At 37.1% G+C, this 17,935-nt stretch overlaps 2 protein-coding genes across 2 annotated transcripts; both read left to right on the top strand.

The window, feature by feature from the left end:
- Positions 1–3,901: 3,901 nt before the first annotated feature.
- LOC107981868 (lysosomal alpha-glucosidase-like) lies at positions 3,902–5,071 on the top strand. Its single transcript, XM_031930053.1, has 5 exons — positions 3,902–4,050; positions 4,134–4,238; positions 4,311–4,562; positions 4,643–4,845; positions 4,948–5,071. The coding sequence occupies exons 2-5, from the start codon at positions 4,161–4,163 to the stop codon at positions 4,967–4,969; spliced, it is 555 nt and encodes a 184-aa protein (XP_031785913.1). The 5' UTR covers positions 3,902–4,050; positions 4,134–4,160; the 3' UTR covers positions 4,970–5,071.
- An 8,341-nt stretch (positions 5,072–13,412) lies between these two features.
- On the top strand, positions 13,413–13,983 carry LOC116417342. The gene is made up of 2 exons (XM_031930062.1): positions 13,413–13,757; positions 13,835–13,983. The coding sequence occupies exons 1-2, from the start codon at positions 13,598–13,600 to the stop codon at positions 13,981–13,983; spliced, it is 309 nt and encodes a 102-aa protein (XP_031785922.1). The 5' UTR covers positions 13,413–13,597.
- The last annotated feature ends 3,952 nt before the right edge of the window (positions 13,984–17,935 follow it).

The raw sequence follows: 17,935 nt of genomic DNA, 5'->3' as shown, positions 1-17,935 counted from the left end.
CATCTCGACTGGGCCTACAGTTTAATTATACAGTGCGAAACTGCATACAGTGGGATCCGAACCACTGGAGCATTGATGTTATAAGACACTTATGTATATAAAATACAAACGTATGTAAACATAGAGGTGTTCCAATGTCAGAAAATGCCGAGAGTCAGGCTTGAACCCAGAACCTCTGGATTACTAGTCCGACACTCTGCCTACTGAGCCATCGCCGCTCGTAGATACAATGTATAAGTGTTTGAATATGAAATAATAATATCGAGGAACTGTAGACTATCTTGTGCTGATGGATTTCTCGTACTGACTGGCTCCTTGCCGGTCCGGCCGCTTATGAACCCTTAGGCCCTATCATAAAACCCCAGGTCAGTTTGTCCTTCTTGAGGGTAGATGATGGTGGTGAGGGCGTATAGCCGATACTGCGTGGATATCGTTGAATTCCAACCATAGAGGATCAATGTGGATAATAATAATAACACAGCTAATATTATAACTATCGTAGGTAATACATTTTTGAATTTATCTTAAGGGGATATCGGCGCAAAAGCTTTGCAAATCCGCCACAAGGTATTTTGTATTTCCAAACTTCTAGAAAAACAGAAAGTCCAGTCGATTTTTTTTTCGTTTGAATGATTAATTAAACTTAACACTACGGCGCCACAGACTCGGCTTTTCATTTTCAAGCTTTATTTAAAAAGTTTTATGTAAAATTAGATTTTAAGGTTGGAGCTGCAATCGCATGAGTACGACGAAGTACGCCTAAACATCTGTTCGTATTTCCAAGATTTTAGAAAAACAAAAAGTCCCAACGAAATTTTCTTACGGTAGAACGAATGATTCATTAAACTTAACACTACGGCGTTGCATACTCGTTTTTTTTTTTTGCAAACTTTATTCAAAAAGTTTTATGTAACAGAAAAACAGTGTTTTTTGGGACGACATCCCCTTAATCAAGTGATTATTGTTATATGTTGAACTACAAAAATGGCCATAACTCAGTCAAACAATCAATATTGTATATTTAAATTTTATAATGCGATAACTCAGCCAAACAATTATTATTTATAATTAGGCCATCTATGTGTATACTTAGAACTAATGATGGCGATGACAAACTCAAAAAATGACCAATATATATAAGAATTTATTTATTTATTTATTTATTTATTTTGTAACGACACCGCGGCTAACTCGTAGCGGTATGAGTACCGCTGCGCCACGACGCGCGACGAAAAACACGTGCGAATTCGGCCGGCAATAGGAGAGAGAGAGAGAGGGGGGGGGGAGAGAGAGAGAGAGAGAGAGAGAGAGAGAGAGAGAGAGCTAATCCTTCAGATGCGCGCTCAGATAGCTCTCGGCTCCCGAAACGTAAACACATTGAGAAAAATAGACATAGTAAAGATTACTATATACCATAGTAATTTAAAATATGGTAGTAATCACATAATTTATAGTAAATGTAACAATATTTTAGTAATTGTTACTATATTATTTTAGTAAAATTTTTGGCCTTTTTCGTCAGATCAATGGTACATTTTTTATAGTCAGGTTTACTATAAATTGTCTAGTTATATTTTCTATTAGAGCATAGTACAGCATACTTAACGATATTTATTATGACTATTTTTTGCTATAAAAATTGTAATAGGTACTTAATATACTTAATATAATTAATATGTAATGCGGTCTTTGCCGAGGTTAGGTTAGGCTCCCAGAAGTCGTCCTATAGCGACGACCGTCGAGTTTCGCATCTCACCAAACGCGCAAACTCCATGGTCAAGCGCGAGTGCAGATGATGCGAACACACTCATAAGTGGTGAGGTTATGGTCTGGTCTCGAACTCGATCTTCCACAAGTGAATTCGGCAGCTTGTGGATAAGAGGCGTGGACCCGGTGTAGCGGATCCCGTGGGGCGGGGGGGGGGGGGGGAGGGGGCGCCAAAGAAATCGAGTGCTAGGAGTGCTTCTGGCATCCTCGACACGGATAAGAGCGCCCTGCTCATGGAGCAGTGCTTCAAGCGCATAAATAGCCTGGCTAAGAGTCCGAAGCTGCCGTTGCGCATACGCTTTATGCTCCGCGACGTCATGGAGCTCTGGAGGGACCGCTGAGTGTCGCGCAACGCCACTAGTACAGAGGGCCCCATGCCCATCAACCAGATCCGCAATGACAACGACGAGCACTCGAGCCCCGGCGGGCCGCTTGGCGGTGGACCCTGCGACTACGACTACGGCCGCAATTGCGGCGAACCCGACGACGAACCGAGTTCCTGGGCCCTGATAAGTAAGTATTGCGTCGGTCGACGTCTGCGTGTCTATTGCTCGTTGCCGGTCGGTCATTGTGCGTGGCTGTGAGCTGCTGCTGCAGCCCCGCAGAGAAAATCATTGGCGGGTTTAATTGCAGAGGCTCGGGCTCCTGGCTCTGATTTGCTCTGGAGCTCCGGACCTTTAGCTCCAATGGCTTCTACAACACCAACCAGCGCAATCAGCCTTCCCTCTTTACCCGAACCAGAAATAGCCAGTAGAACAATTTCTTGGCCAAGCATAACCAGCAGCAGCGCAACTCACCCCAGAACTGCAATAGTAAGTATACGAGAATCTTTGTATCGACCTTTTTTACATGGCTCTCCCTCGTATTGCTGTGACTAACCATTCAACTTCATACCTTTTGCAAGGACAATATGAGGTTGCAGAAGAGCAAGATGCTCATCGGACCACTGGAGCTGTCCCTTAGGTCCTCGGCAAACTCAATGACGGTTTCTGGTTTGACTTTGTTGCTGTTGTTGTGCTGCCTCCACGATCTTTGGTTTCTGCTTCTCAAAAGTCGAGTTTCTATTTCTCTCTGAATTTTTTATCTCATATTGACTAACGATCAATCTGTTTTTTGCCTTTCAGTGCTGTACTAGATTACTGGCAAGGGAGAACAAGTTAGCTGTTGCTATTTATGGACTTATTACAGCCATTGTACTGTCTCTGGACTGCTTGACACATTTAGTGAAGAGAAAGTAGAAGCAACGTGCCATTAACGTACAGAATGTTATGGCAGGACACTTGATGTTTGGAGCTGGTCTTGCTGTGGGGCTTGTTAATCTTGTCTGTGGTATTGCTGTTACAATCATTGGTTCTGGTGCAGCTCTTTTGGATGCTGCCAATCCAGCCCTCTTTGTGAAAATGCTCATTGTCGAAAATTTTGGCTCTATCATTGGTCTCTTTGGACTGATTGTCGGCATGGACATGGTGAGGAGATAAAAATCTCATCAGGTGTGTCTAAGACGAGATGGGTGGAGAAGAATGTGATACAGAAGAGGAAATAGATGAAGATGAAATGGTAGTTGCAAGTGAGGATGTGATAAAGTGCATAGATGGTGATGATAACGATGAAAGTAATAGCCGGCCAAATTCAAACAAAATAACTAGTACTGTAAGTAGAATTTTTATATTCTGTCTCATCCAATAAATCATATTATAACAAATCTTACCATTTATAGATCCCTCCCAATTTAGGCCTAGTTATTTTTATGAATGATAGTATAGAGCGAGAACTTAATGATACTTATGGTGATTCATTGGAACTCTCGCAAGATGAAAATGATAGCTATGTAGTAATAGGGTCTGCACCGCCAGAAAAAAAGTCAATACTGATGATTACAAGGTCAGTGTTAAGGTTTTATGGAAATAAAATATTGTGAAACGCTTCGAAATCAAAAGGGTAAGTAAAGATTTATCAATAACTAAAATCAAATGTCAAAACCTGAAAATAGTCTGATGTTTTAGGTTTCACCTTACATCGAGCATCTCTACGCAGGAACTGAAAGTGGATGGGTACACATTTGGGATTTGATTGCCTACGATGACGGACAGATGTGTTTGTGGGACATCAGGCCAAAGAAGATTCTTAAATTGAAAAAAACTAGAGGCAGCATTCAAGTCAAGCGGAAAGCCTTTCTTACCACCATACTGGTCACTAGGTTTTCATCTTTGTAAATATGGTTATGGAACTTTAGAAAAGACTAAAGCCGTTTGGCAGAAAACAAGAGATGCCTTAATTCCCTTTGTAAATATATTATCAAAATATCTATATTTATTTCACTAGTAGATAATCCTCATCATTTCTAATGTGTAATCATTTTATCATAGGATACTCAATGGAACGATTTGGACTACATGGATAACAACAACGATTTCACCTACGATAAAACTAAATTCAAAGATCTTCCAAATTTCATTCAAGAAATCCATGATGTAAGAATTGATCTTTTTCATAGATATTGTTAAGTGATGATTGAAACGGCATAAACATTATTTTGTTTTAAGGCTGGAATGCATTACATTCCATTAATTGATGCTGGCGAGAATGAGAAGAATGGCACGTACATTCCGTATGATGAAGGCGTCAAACGGGGCATATTCATATTCGATAGAGAAAGCAATGAACCATTTAAAGGAAAAGTATGGAATACAGTATCTACTACTTGGCCCGACTTCAGGAACCCAGAAACATCTTCTTATTATACAGACATGATGAGCAATATACACAAAGATTTTGAATATGATGGTGCATGGATAGTAAGTTTTTCGATGATTTTGATACAAGAACTCTTATTAAATTTAATTTCAAAGTCAAATAAAAACATGAATCTTTTTAGGACATGAATGAACCGTCCAACTTCTATAATGGCCATATTAACGGCTGCAAGGCAACTTCCCTTGACAATCCTCCATATTTACCTAATGTCAATGGTAATCTATTAGCAAGAAAAACCGTTTGCATGAACGCCAAACAGCATTTGGGTAATCATTATGATCTTCACAACGTTTATGGTACTAGTCAAGCAGTGGTTGTTAATCAGTAAGTTTTTATTTTTTATTTATTTTCATAGTATTTCTTTTGATTAGAGGCAGCATTCAAGTCAAGCGAAAACTGACAAGGTGTTTCTTCTCTCAATTCAAGAACAACGTATGCAGACTCTTGATAAGGAATTCAAAGCTCTGGAAGACGAATACAGGAAAGTGATGAGAAGGTCAAGGTCTCTCAAGACTTGAACTAACAATTCAAAGAGCAATGTCGAGTTGCTATTGCAACTGACAGCATTAATATAAGGTTTTTATCAAGCTTTTTTAATTGTTTTTATTAAAAAACAATTTAAATAATCAAATCTTTTTTTTAGATATTGAATGCAGGTGTGTGGGCGAGAGGTCGTCAAGGCTGATCTCATAACTTACCTGCACTTCCCTAACTCAGAAGATATTTAGATAATTTTGTAGTTGAGATTATTATTATATACTTCAAAAACTTAAATTTTTTCGTTTTTATATTTTCTATGATAATTATTCTATTTTAAATTGTGGTATATTAAAATCTAATTTGAATCTTCGCGCGTTTCTGTTGCACGTGCGCTCGTAGTATCGTATAGATGGCGTCGTTACGCGACTGGATCGCGAGCTTGAGGCCGCTTTATGCATTGGCGCCCATTTTCGAAAAATAAATGAAGATCGCGCTAGGTTACTGGAACGAGTCAACGGCTTTTGGAGTCATTCTGCAGCGAATCTTCGAACCGAGCACACGCCTTTTGTCTTTTACACCGTTCTAAGCCATGGAAGCGTTACTTGAGCCATGATAAAGTAATGTGATCTTATTAAAACGAAACCATTTTTTGTTTCAGACTACCGTCTGCCATTTCCGGATATTAACCTGCTGGACGTGGAGCTCTGGGTGCTCATCAACATCGTGCTGCTGCAGATGATGAGCATCACGGATCGTTTGGCATCAGAGTTGCCTGGGACAATCGGCATCAAGACGAGGGACTGGAGTTTTCAGCAGATATCTGCGAAAATCAACCAGCGCTATCACCGCAGTTTCAATCGTCCTATCACAGGTAATCGCTACGAGTCATAAATATATATTTTTATTGCAATAATTGCAATATCATTCTTTGAAAAATCTTTTTTGGAAGGCACATCAAATTTCATGTATACGGTTTTTTTTGTTGCAGTTGGTGATGTCAAAATCGTCAGGGATTATTTAACCGCACAACACAGCCGCATCCGCGAGTATTTGCGACTTGGATACATCCGGAAAGCTGACTTGGATTCGATTCACTGGGCCATTTACAAAGACCTCCGCAGTATGCCGATGTTAATTTAAGATTGTGATTTAAAAGTAAATATTTTATTGAAGTTAAAATTGTGAAAGTGCTATGTGCTAAGAATAAAAAAAAATTGAAAATGAGTGATTATTTGCGCGCGATATATGCATGGCAGCAGTTAGCTCGTCCGTGTTTTGTTTTAATTGTAAAAGCTCGTCTTTTTTTCCAAGTAGCGTTGCAGTCACGATCGCGCTTGTCAGTCGTAGAAACGCGTCGCATGCATGCATGTCTGTGATAAACAAATAAATTGTTGGTTATTAATTAATTTTTTTTTTCAAAATGTTGCGATTTCGATCGACACCAGAGAACCTACACGCCATGAGAGTTTTGTGACAGGAATTCATCTGAACCACCAGGATGTCATCGCCCGCCTGCATTATGCCAATACTTATTTGAATAGGACTGAGGAGGAATGGAGAAGAACGATAGCAATCGCCGAAAAAGTATTCTCAACTTGTAAGGACGGTAGGTAGCATATAACTCATTTCACATTTTTGAATTTCGCGCTAAATTTCAAATAAGTGGCCTCGTCGCCATGCATATCATCGCGAACCTCTTTATAACCTATAAACTACAAAATTCGTCTGCTGTAGTGCACTGTACCGCTTGAGAAGAACCAACTCGATACCTAATCGTATGCTCCGTTATTTATAATTATGTTCGAGTATTTCAAATTACACCGGCACACAAAATAAAAAAAGTTGTCTGCGCGAGAAATCAGACCTATCTATCTTTATGTTTTTCGGGTCGCTGAATTCGAATATAAGGTCAGTTAGGCCCCATCACGTTAGGGTCAAGGTCAGTTCGAGGTCAAATTAAGAAGAAAAGGTTTAAAAAAATTAAAATGCCATACATTTATGTTTTTTCGGTCGCTGAACCCGAATCCGAGATAAGTTTTACCCGATCACGTCAGGCTCAAGGTCAGTTCGAGGTCAAATTTGGAAGTAACGGTTAAAAAAATTAAAATGCCATATATTTATGTTTATTTGGTCGCTGAATCCAAATCCGGAATCAGTTTGGCCCCATCGCGTCAGGGTCAAGGTCAGTTCAAGGTCAAACTGAGAAGAAATGGTTAAAAGAAATAAAAATGCCATACATTTATGTTTTTTTTTTTTGGTCCCTGAATCTGAATCTGGGGTCAGTTTGGCCCCATCGCGTCAGGGTCAAGGTCAGTTCAAGGTCAAACTGAGAAGAAACAGTTTAAACCGATTAATATGTCATATCAAAACTTTCCAAAAATGGAAAAAGATACCGAAAAATTGTAATAAATCTTATTTAATCACATAATATCTTCCTTGTGTACAGAGAAAAATTGCTTTCGTTTATATTTTTTTCTTATTTTGCTTTTTTTCCACTAGCTTAGTAACTCTGAATGTCTTTCTTTACTACTTTTTTCTCTTGTAACGAACTCTTTTTACTTCAAATGACCTATGCAATGGGTTTCTTTTTCTCTTTTTGTTATTTGTTTTAATGTCTCTCTTCAGTGTCCAGCAAAAATCTGCCATCATGTTGACATTCCATCTTCCTTGGTATCGATTCTCCATTACACTTATATCTGGATGAAATCGTTCTCCCTCTTCTTCACTGACATCTCCTAGATTAAGAGGGAAGTAATCAAGATGGGAATGTAAGAAATGCATTTTATAACTCATCAAGCAACCCAAATATTTGAAATTCTCCAACATTTGTTCAACTAGTTCCTGATAGTTCTCACTCTTTTTATTTCCTAAAAAGTTCTCACGAACAGTTTTAAAACTTTGCCATGCAGCTTTTTCTGTGTCGTTTATTTTTTTGATAAATGTTTCGTCTTCAAATAGAGTACGAATTTGAGGACCATCAAAAATACCTTCTTTTAATTTAGCTTCACTTATTGCGGGAAACTTTTCTCCCAAATACTGGAAACAATCGCCATCTTTATCCAGAGCTTTGACGAATTGCTTCATGAAGCCAAGTTTGATTTGAAGTAGTGGTAGCAGATAGTTTAATGGGTCAATCAATGGCGTACGTATAATGTTCCTCGATCCTGGTTCAAAATGTGTTCTAGTTGGCCATACTTTCTTAACGTAGTGATTAACCCTGTCTCTACTATCCCATAAACACAAGAAGCAGGGATTTTTACTAAAACCTGATTGTTGTCCTAAGATCATGGTTGCAATTTTAAGATCACCACAAATTTTCCATTGATGTTCCAAGTACTTTATTTTTTCCAATACAATTTCTAAATTTTCATAAGTCTCTTTCAGCTTAGTCGAGTGAGCTATTGGAATGGATGCATACCTGTTTCCGTTATGAAGCAGAACAGCTTTCAGACTTCGTTTTGACGAATCAATAAAAAGTCTCCATTCCTCGTCTTTATACGTATTCGGTTTTATTGCATCGACTAGACCTTTAACATCTATACAATATACCAACGAATTCTCTTCATCGTTCGTAAAAAAATTCCTAAATTCTTTTTCTCTATCTCGATAAAAAGAGGCCGTTGTTTCTTTTGCTAACAGATTTTTCGTTTTAAGAACTGACGCTAGATATTCTCCTCCATCTTTAGGTAATCCTAAATTTCGAATAAGATCACTTAACTCTTCTTGGTTAAAGGTTTCTGGAGCTTTTCTTGTACTAGCTGGCAGGTATTCTTCATTTGAGGATTCTTCGTCAGATTCTTCTTCAACCTCAGAACATTCTTCGTCACAGGACTCATCAACTTGCATTTCTTCTACTTCGCCTGAGCGGTCTACATCCATGGGTTCGATACTAACAATTTTATCCCTGACTTCTATTCTCACAGGTTTTACTACTGGAGAAACGTCTGCCTATACAATTTTAGATTTAGTAGCCGTGTTAAAACCTTTGTCATACAAATATAGCAGTCATTTTGACACGTTGGAGAAGACCATATCATTGGTTTTGTAAATTTCAAGTTTCATTCTGTTTTATCTCTTTCCCAGCGTGTTACCATCGTATAACATCTACTGCAAACTTTTTGTGGCACCCAGTTTACATTTTGATTGGCTACCAAAGCATTCACTGTAAATCAACTTAAACATTTCAGATAACAAAACAAATTACAACTTTTATTACATCCATGTGAATGCCAATTCTCTTTATCGTTTGTAAAAAAATTCCACAAGAGCGATACCTTTTGCTTGTGCCTGTAAACAGGCACCTCCACGCGGTGACGGTGGGCAACAGAACCGTCTGGCTAACTCCTGGGTAAACGGCTATCATGCCGTCATGGCAGGCACAAGTGATAAGTGTCTTACGATGCAGGGATTCGGAACCCCAGTATCGGCGTCTGGTCAGGGTGAGAAAGCGGGCCCGCAGGCGTCGTCATCAAGCGACCGCAGCTTTACAGTGGTGGTGACTTGGCCTCTGTAGAGTATAATGCTACAAGAAATCATTCACATGAATGTAATAAAAGTTGTAATTTGTTTTGTTTTGTGTGTGGAGAATATGTATTAGAAAAAAACATGAGGTCATTATCTGAAAAATGTAAACTGGGTGCCAAAAAAAGTTTGCAGTAGATCTTATACGATGATAACACGTTGGGAAAGAGATAAAACAGAAAGAAACTTGAAATTTACAAAACCAATGATATGGTCTTCTCCAACGTGTCAAAATGACTGCTATTTTTGTATGACTAATACCAAAGGTTTTAACACGGCTACTAAATCTAAAATTGTATACGCAGACGTTTCTTCAGTAGTGGAACCTGTGAGAATAGAAGTCAGGGATAAAACTGTTAGTATCGAACCCATGGATGTGGACCGCTCAGGTGAAGTAGAAGAAATGCAAGTTGCTGAGTCCTGTGACGAAGAATGTTCTTAGGTTGAAGAAGAATCTGACGAAGAATCCTCAAACGAAGAATACCTGCCAGCTAGTACAAGAAAAGCTCCAGAAACCTTTAACCAAGAAGAGTTAAGTGATCTTATTCGAAATTTAGGATTACCTAAAGATGGAGGAGAATATCTAGCGTCAGTTCTTAAATCGAAAAATCTGTTAGCAAAAGAAACAACGGGCTCTTTTTATCGAGATAGAGAAAAAGAATTTAGGAATTTTTTTACGAACGATGAAGAGAATTCGTTGGTATATTGTATAGATGTTAAAGGTTTAGTCGATGCAATAAAACCGAATACGTATAAAGACGAGGAATGGAGACTTTTTATTGATTCGTCAAAACGAAGTCTGAAAGCTGTTCTGCTTCATAACGGAAACAGGTTTGCATCCATTCCCATAGCTCACTCGACTAAGCTGAAAGAGACTTATGAAAATTTAGTAATTGTATTGGAAAAAATAAAGTACTTGGAACATCAATGGAAAATTTGTGGTGACCTTAAAATTGCAACCATGATCTTAGGACAAGATTCATGTTTTAGTAAAAATCCCTGCTTCTTGTATTTATGGGATAGTAGAGACAGGGTTAATCACTACGTTAAGAAAGTATGGCCAACTAGAACACATTTTGAACCAGGATCGAGGAACATTATACGTACGCCATTGATTGATCCATCAAACTATCTGCTACCACCACTTCATATCAAACTTGGCTTCATGAAGCAGTTCGTCAAAGCTCTGGATAAAGATGACGATTGTTTCCAGTATTTGGGAGAAAAGTTTCCCGCAATAAGTGAAGCTAAATTAAAAGAAGGTATTTTTGATGGTCCTCAAATTCGTACTCTATTTGAAGACGAAACATTTATCAAAAAAATAAACGACACAGAAAAAGCTGCATGGCAAAGTTTTAAAACTGTTCGTGAGAACTTTTTAGGAAATAAAAAGAGTGAGAACTATCAGGAACTAGTTGAACAAATGTTGGAGAATTTCAAATATTTGGGTTGCTTGATGAGTTATAAAATGCATTTCTTACATTCCCATCTTGATTACTTCCCTCTTAATCTAGGAGATGTCAGTGAAGAAGAGGGAGAACGATTTCATCAAGATATAAGTGTAATGGAAAATCGATACCAAGGAAGATGGAATGTCAACATGATGGCAGATTTTTGCTGGACACTGAAGAGAGACATCAAAACAAATAACAAAAAGAGAAAAAGAAACCCATTGCATAGGTCATTTGAAGTAAAAAGAGTTCGTTACAGGAGAAAAAAGTAGTAAAGAAAGACAACCAGAGTTACTAAGCTAGTGGAAAAAAAGCAAAATAAGAAAAAAATATAAACGAAAGCAACTTTTCTCTGTACACAAGGAAGATATTATGTGATTAAATAAGAATTTTTACAATTTTTCGGTATCTTTTTCCATTTTTGGAAAGTTTTGATATGACATTTTAATCGGTTTAAACTGTTTCTTCTCAGTTTGACCTTGAACTGACCTTGACCCTGACGCGATGGGGCCAAACTGATTCCGGATTTCGATCCAGCGACCAAAAAAACATGAATATATAGCATTTTAATTTTTTTAACCGTTACTTCCCAATTTGACCTCGAACTGACCTTGAACCTGACGTGATCGGGTAAAAGTCACCCCAGATTCAGATTCAGCGACCAAAAAAAACATAAATGTATGGCATTTTTATTTCTTTGAACCATTTCTTCTCAGTTTGACCTTGAACTGACCTTGAACCTGACGAGATGGGGCCAAACTGATTCCGGATTTGGATTCAGCGACCAAATAAACATAAATATATGGCATTTAATTTTTTTAACCGTTACTTCCCAATTTGACCTCGAACTGACCTTGAACCTGACGTGATCGGGTAAAACTGACCCCGGATTCGGATTCAGCTACCGAAAAAACATAAATGTATGGCATTTTTATTTCTTTTAATCATTTCTTCTCAGTTTGACCTTGAACTGACCTTGAACCTGACGCGATGGGGCCTAACTGACCTTATATTCGAATTCAGCGACCCGAAAAACATAAAGATAGATAGGTCTGATTTCTCGCGCAGACAACTTTTTTTATTTTGTGTGCCGGTGTTATCAATTATTTGTATTCTATTTAACCCCGCTTTACAGTATTATTTGGTTATTTTTTTGGTTTCAAGAAGATATGGTGTTTGGAGACCACCACAAACACGTTATCAAGCTCCATATGTTCTTCCTAATAAAACATCTGGACGATGAACTAAGTCATTCTAGGCCTAGATGTTTGGAGATGGGCCAGGAACTTTGGTTCAGATCAATCGCAAGCTGAATGCTGAAAGATACGTGCATCTTCTAGAAAATTTTATGTTACCCCAAATCATTGAGGATAACTTCCCAGTACATACTGCAAGGATAGTGTAAGACTGGTATGCAAACCATCCTCAAATAAGAAGACTGCCACATCCACCACGTTCACCGGACCTCAACTACATTGAGAATGTTTTTGCAACGATGGTTGCAGATTGGAGACCTAATTTTGCTCCAACAGACGCAGAATTACTTCGAAGAGTCAGAAATAGTTGGGAAAGTTTGCAGTTGAATTTACACTACTTCAGAGACCTGACAAATTCAATGCCTCGTAGGCTTCAGGCTATTATTGACGCCAATGGAGGGCACATCAATTACTAAGGTAAAACATAAGATACTGTAATTTACTTTATTACATGGTCATAGGCTTTTTGTTAATTGAAACCATATTTTGCATAACCATTATCGTTCATTTATTTTCTTGCAGATGGATGTGTTATACTTAAATTGTAAATATGTTCTACAAAGTTTTTATTCAAGATATTTATTTGAATTGTTGCTTTTATTATAAGCATTAGCATTAGTATTTGATAGAGAATCATGCCTGGAGAACCACCAGTTACGACAGACTAATTAGAGAGACAGATTTCAGAAGAAAGGAATGTTGTTAATCTTTTTATAAAATCACTTTCATAGACTTTTTATTCACCAGTTGTCACCTCAAATGATAGTGCGGGTAACAATGACAAGGGTGACAGATCAGAAATGGAAGTTGATGATCGACAGCAGGAACAAGCTAGTGGAAATGCAAATTCTGTAAAAATACCAGCAAACAAAGCTACCAAACTGCAAGGTCACGAATCAGAAGTATTCATTTGTGCTTGGAATCGTACCACCCATTCGTCGGCATCTGGATCTGGAGACAGTACAGCACGTATATGGGATATGTCAGATAATTCACAAGCCCCCAATCAACTAGTCTTGAGACATTGTATACAAAGGGCAAGTACTTAGCGGCAAGTCTTTAAAAGAAAGATCAAAGCTTAGTCAGAAAAGAGTGCAGTAAGTACTATTTTTAAAATTAATGTCATATTTATTCAGTAAACTGAATATAAACAATAATACTATTCCTCTTGCAGCATTGGGTGGAAGCTCTGCTCGTAAAGTAAAGGCTTCAATCATACTAAAGGCTCAGACAAGATAGTATCCAGTTTCAAGAATCCTACCATGACTTGCAGCTTGCAGAGGGAGTACACAGGCCACAGAGATGGTGTCTGGGAAGTCTCTGTGATGAGATCCAGCCAACCAATCATTTCAACAGCATCTGCTGATCATGAAGACCGCAACCCCAGGAACGTCAAAATTTGGGGTATACTTGCTTCCTGAACTCGTTGCTGCAGTCCTTAGCAGCATGTCCAGCATTTATAGAGTGGCTTCGAAGGAGGATGTAAAGGGAGAATCATTTAAAAGCAGCTTGATGTTGGTTATAGACAGTACGTAGTATTTTTAATCCATCATCATCAAATTAGTTTGGGAATATTTTTTCATATTTTCTTTATCTTTGCGACAGAAATCAATGGATTTACAGATGATATGTTTGGAAGCGTGAGGCCAGTTGAAGTGATTACTTCTCTGGGTCCTCTCTGGAATTTCACTCCTAGTTACTTCAACCACCAGTTACTGATGTATATTTTTTTATCGGAATTTCATTCGCATTAAATAAATAATATAATAAAAACATCTCATAGTCATCTCGTTTATTTTTGCCATCTGCCGTTACTTCGTTACTTATTTCCACAAATGTATGAAAAGTTGCCTTTTTTCCGAATTGATTTAAAACAAAGATAGTTTACGTATGATAATATGGCACTTCGAACTTTTTATTTCTTTTAAATTAAGATGTTTTTTCTATCACTTCTGATAGTATTAATTTAGACAACAGTTTTTTACAGTAATTGTAATTACAATTTGGTTTTTCAAATTAAACAAGTTTGTTCGCAAACTCGCATTCTACCATGGAGTTTGCGCGCTCGGCGGGATGCGAAACTCGTCGCTAAAGAGCGACTTTTGGGAGCCTAACCTAACCTCGGCAAAGGCCGCATTACACTACGATATTTTCAAATCGTTCTTATCAGATATTTTTCGTGTCGAGTGTACAATAGGTATTCGAAGGTCAAAAATCACAATTTTCATTATTTTAGCTACCGCAGACTTACTTAAGTTTTGGGCTTCGAAGGACACTTTTCTCTTTATAGATCTACTTTAAACAAATATGTTTATGGAGTGAATGTGGGAATTTAAAAAAAATTTTAATTTAACAAAGTTGTCTACAATTTGATAATCAATCATTCAATATCTCATTTTTTTAAGGGGTCCAGCCTGAGTTATATCCTGCAAAAAAACAACAAAATATTCGTCCAATGAAAATTTTTTTTTACGTAAATTAAAAAACAAAAAATATCTACTATAAATATGTACACTATACACTATTTCTACCGGGGAATATCATATATATACCATACAAAATCACTGACTAAAATTCATGATATTTTACTATATAAATAAGTGTTTTTTGTCACTTGCCACGGCTTGGTGAAAGATCCGAACCGTCATCTTTACTCTAACCGGGCTTAAAATTTAACTCAAACATGCCTCCTCAGACTTAATGATATACTAAAGGTTTGCTATCGGCAATTGTATAGATTCAGGTTAGTCTTTACGTTTACTGTTTATACGTTGTACGTTATACGTAAAGTCTATACGTTTACTGTAATATTTTTAGCCTTTACTAATTTGTACATATTGTTAAAAAGCAGTTGTTTATACTACATCATACAAGTGTTGATTTCTAACCCAAAACTCCACTCCAGTGAATTTCCTTGAGCAGTGGCCTTACACACATATATATAGTCATCAATTTTATTTACGGAATTAGATTTCTATCTGTGATAGTTGCTGAAGGAAGAAATAAAGTGACATGCTTACATATAGTGATGGTATCATGAATAACTGATAAACCATTGCGCGACATGTTAGAACTAGTTAATATGAATGCTAAATACAACTAAATTATAATTTACTGAGCCTGAAAGATATAAAAGAAATAAATTTAAAGTAAAATCAAATATGCGTGGTGTACCTGTGACGCATGTATAAACCAGGTATTTAACGGGGTGTGTACGCATATGTGATTGCTGTAGAAATATTGATTAAAATACCGAATTTATAGAAGAACGCGCGTTTGCAAACAATACTTAGGAAGACTATCTACAGCGATATTAACGCTAAATAGAAGATCGGCGCACGTGTTTATCGTATGCATACGCAAGAGTTATACACAGGATTGTTAGTTTAATGTAGATTAATATAAAAAAATGTAATAAACCAGTGAGGTGTGTTCTAGAGAAACCGACTCGGATACAACGTAGCCAGACCTTGCAAGAGCGGATTACATAAGCGAGCGCCCCACACCCCAAACGAATTCAAGTCTGTATCGGTTTGCATTTCTCAGTGAACCTAGTACATTTATACCACCGTAAAATACGCTTTCCTCCTTTTAATGTCCATCCTAAGAAAAGAGAACATATTCTCTTAGAATCGTTTGGGGGTTTCGGGAATGCTGACTGCACCGCAGCACTTGAGCTAGCCTCTAAGTAGCGAGACCGCATGAAGGGGAAAAGCTCAGTAACTCATTTGTATTTACGCAATGCTACTATTGAGTTGAACCGTGCGCAAGCGCCAAAACTGATTGATAATCTCTGGCATGCCATAGCGCGCATGAGTTGGGAAGAAAAAAAAGAGCGCAGGGATGTAGCGTGGCCTGCGACTCAGAGTAGTCTCGTGCTTAGCTGCTCTGAGAACCTGGCCTTTACTGCGATTGTGGACACATATGTGGACCTTGCAAACTATAAGCAGCTTAAATAGTTGTTTTCTAATTTCTAGTTTAGTATGAGAACAAAGTCATCACAGATAGAAGTAAGAAGCAGGTAGCAATAGCAAAGACAACCTTTAAACAAGTACCTTAATTGACAATAAAATCTAATTTTCAAACAAGCAGACCTTTAGAATTCTGTGTCTTATGGAAAAATATAAACAAATAAAAAAAAAGATATTCACGACAGCAAAAAGTTTATTAGTATGATAAATAAATATATGTGGTGAATTGTAACATTTTATGAATTAGTATGGCCAGAAAACAGTTAGACCTTATGTAGAATGATTCATCAAAGATCAAACAAAAATTGATTTACGGATAAATTATATTTTACAAATATCGACAGTAAAATAGAATAAGATAAATAAAACTAAATTCATCATATTATTTATTTTTCACTAAATATTGTTTCTGTTTACCGATTATTCCAACGCAAAATTATTCTGTGATCTTACAAACATATATATATATGTATAATGTTGATTTTTCGTGAAAAAGGCTGTTTTCTAACGATTTTTTGGACTGGAAATTTTTTTCTGACATGGAATAAACTTATCACCTCATTTTTAAATAGAAAAAAAACTCAATGATTCAAAAGTATTAAGAATTATTTATATCACTCACCTTATGTGGGAAATTGCAGTTTTTCTATAGCTTCGCATATCCGTCACGGGGTATTTGGTATTTCAAATGCCAAAAAAAACTAAAAGCCGTATTGACATTTTCTTTTGGTAGAATGATTCACTTATCTTAAACTTATGGCGCTCTGCTCATTATATTGATGAAATTTTAAATTAAAAAAAGTCAATAAGTAAAATTGGTGTTTGAGGTTGGCGCTGTAATCGCATAAACACGCGTAAACACCCGCTCGTATTTCACAACTTTTACAAAAACCAAAAGTCCGAATAGTATTTTTTTTCGGTAGAATGATTCAACACTATGGCGCTCTGGTCTTGGTTTTTCATTGCAAGCTTTATTCAAAAAGTTATATGAAACAAAAAAACAGTGTTTTCAGCTCCCACATCCCCTTAAATATAATTTTTCGTTATTTTTAGATGTTAAAGTATGTAAAAAAGTCATAGCAAAGAGAAACTAAATCTTGCCCGGCCCTTAGTTCCAAAAATATAAAAAATGCCTGTTTTATAAAAAAATAATCCTACTGTGGATATTTATCCTATGAAAGTAGGACATTAAATCACTCTTTAGAATACTTATCTCATATTGTACATAATTAGAGCTATGAGCTCCAAAAATTTTATTAGAATCTTTAGCTCCTACGCTGCGCAAATTTATTTGGAAACCGAAATAGTTTTAAACTCACTATGATAATTTGAACACACTATGTGGTCCCTGAGAAGGTGGTTAGCTGTTAATAAGTTGTATAATCAGCGTTTCGTACATAATCGTGTGTATGAGTGTGAAGATGAACGAGGCAGTCAAGTTTAAGAACGCAGGCGTTTCTCCAAAGTTAGTTTGCACTTGCATAAATCGGCTGTGCGATTAATGGTAGTCAGACTCTCAGTTATGGGTGGTCTGACCACTGAGACTGTCACAGACTTTACCAGGAACTTGCTCCGCGTATCTATAGGTAATCTCAACGTGGGGAGACCGACGGGTCAACCCGTGGCTTTAAGGGGTCAAGTCTGGGTTAAATCCTGCAAAAAAACAAAAAGATATTTTTACCAAAAAATTTTTTATTTGATGTAATTTGAAAAAAAAATTCTAACGAAAATATAT

Source organism: Nasonia vitripennis (assembly GCF_009193385.2).
Source record: "Nasonia vitripennis strain AsymCx chromosome 4 unlocalized genomic scaffold, Nvit_psr_1.1 chr4_random0007, whole genome shotgun sequence".
Taxonomy (NCBI): Eukaryota; Metazoa; Arthropoda; class Insecta; order Hymenoptera; family Pteromalidae; genus Nasonia; species Nasonia vitripennis.
Note: the sequence above shows the minus strand (reverse complement) of the source record. Positions and strands in the feature narration are given on the sequence as shown.

What these genes read in the sequence shown, in the direction of transcription:
- LOC116417342 (XM_031930062.1), top strand. Translation starts at nt 13,598, where the DNA reads ATGAAGACCGCAACCCCAGGAACGTCAAAATTTGGGGTATACTTGCTT. An exon ending in CTTGATGTTGGTTATAGACA is followed by an intron (nt 13,758 to 13,834) that starts GTACGTAGTATT and finishes TCTTTGCGACAG; the next exon opens with AAATCAATGGATTTACAGAT.
- LOC107981868 (XM_031930053.1), top strand. Translation starts at nt 4,161, where the DNA reads ATGGATAACAACAACGATTTCACCTACGATAAAACTAAATTCAAAGAT. An exon ending in TCATTCAAGAAATCCATGAT is followed by an intron (nt 4,239 to 4,310) that starts GTAAGAATTGAT and finishes TTTTGTTTTAAG; the next exon opens with GCTGGAATGCATTACATTCC. An exon ending in CAAGCAGTGGTTGTTAATCA is followed by an intron (nt 4,846 to 4,947) that starts GTAAGTTTTTAT and finishes TCTCAATTCAAG; the next exon opens with AACAACGTATGCAGACTCTT.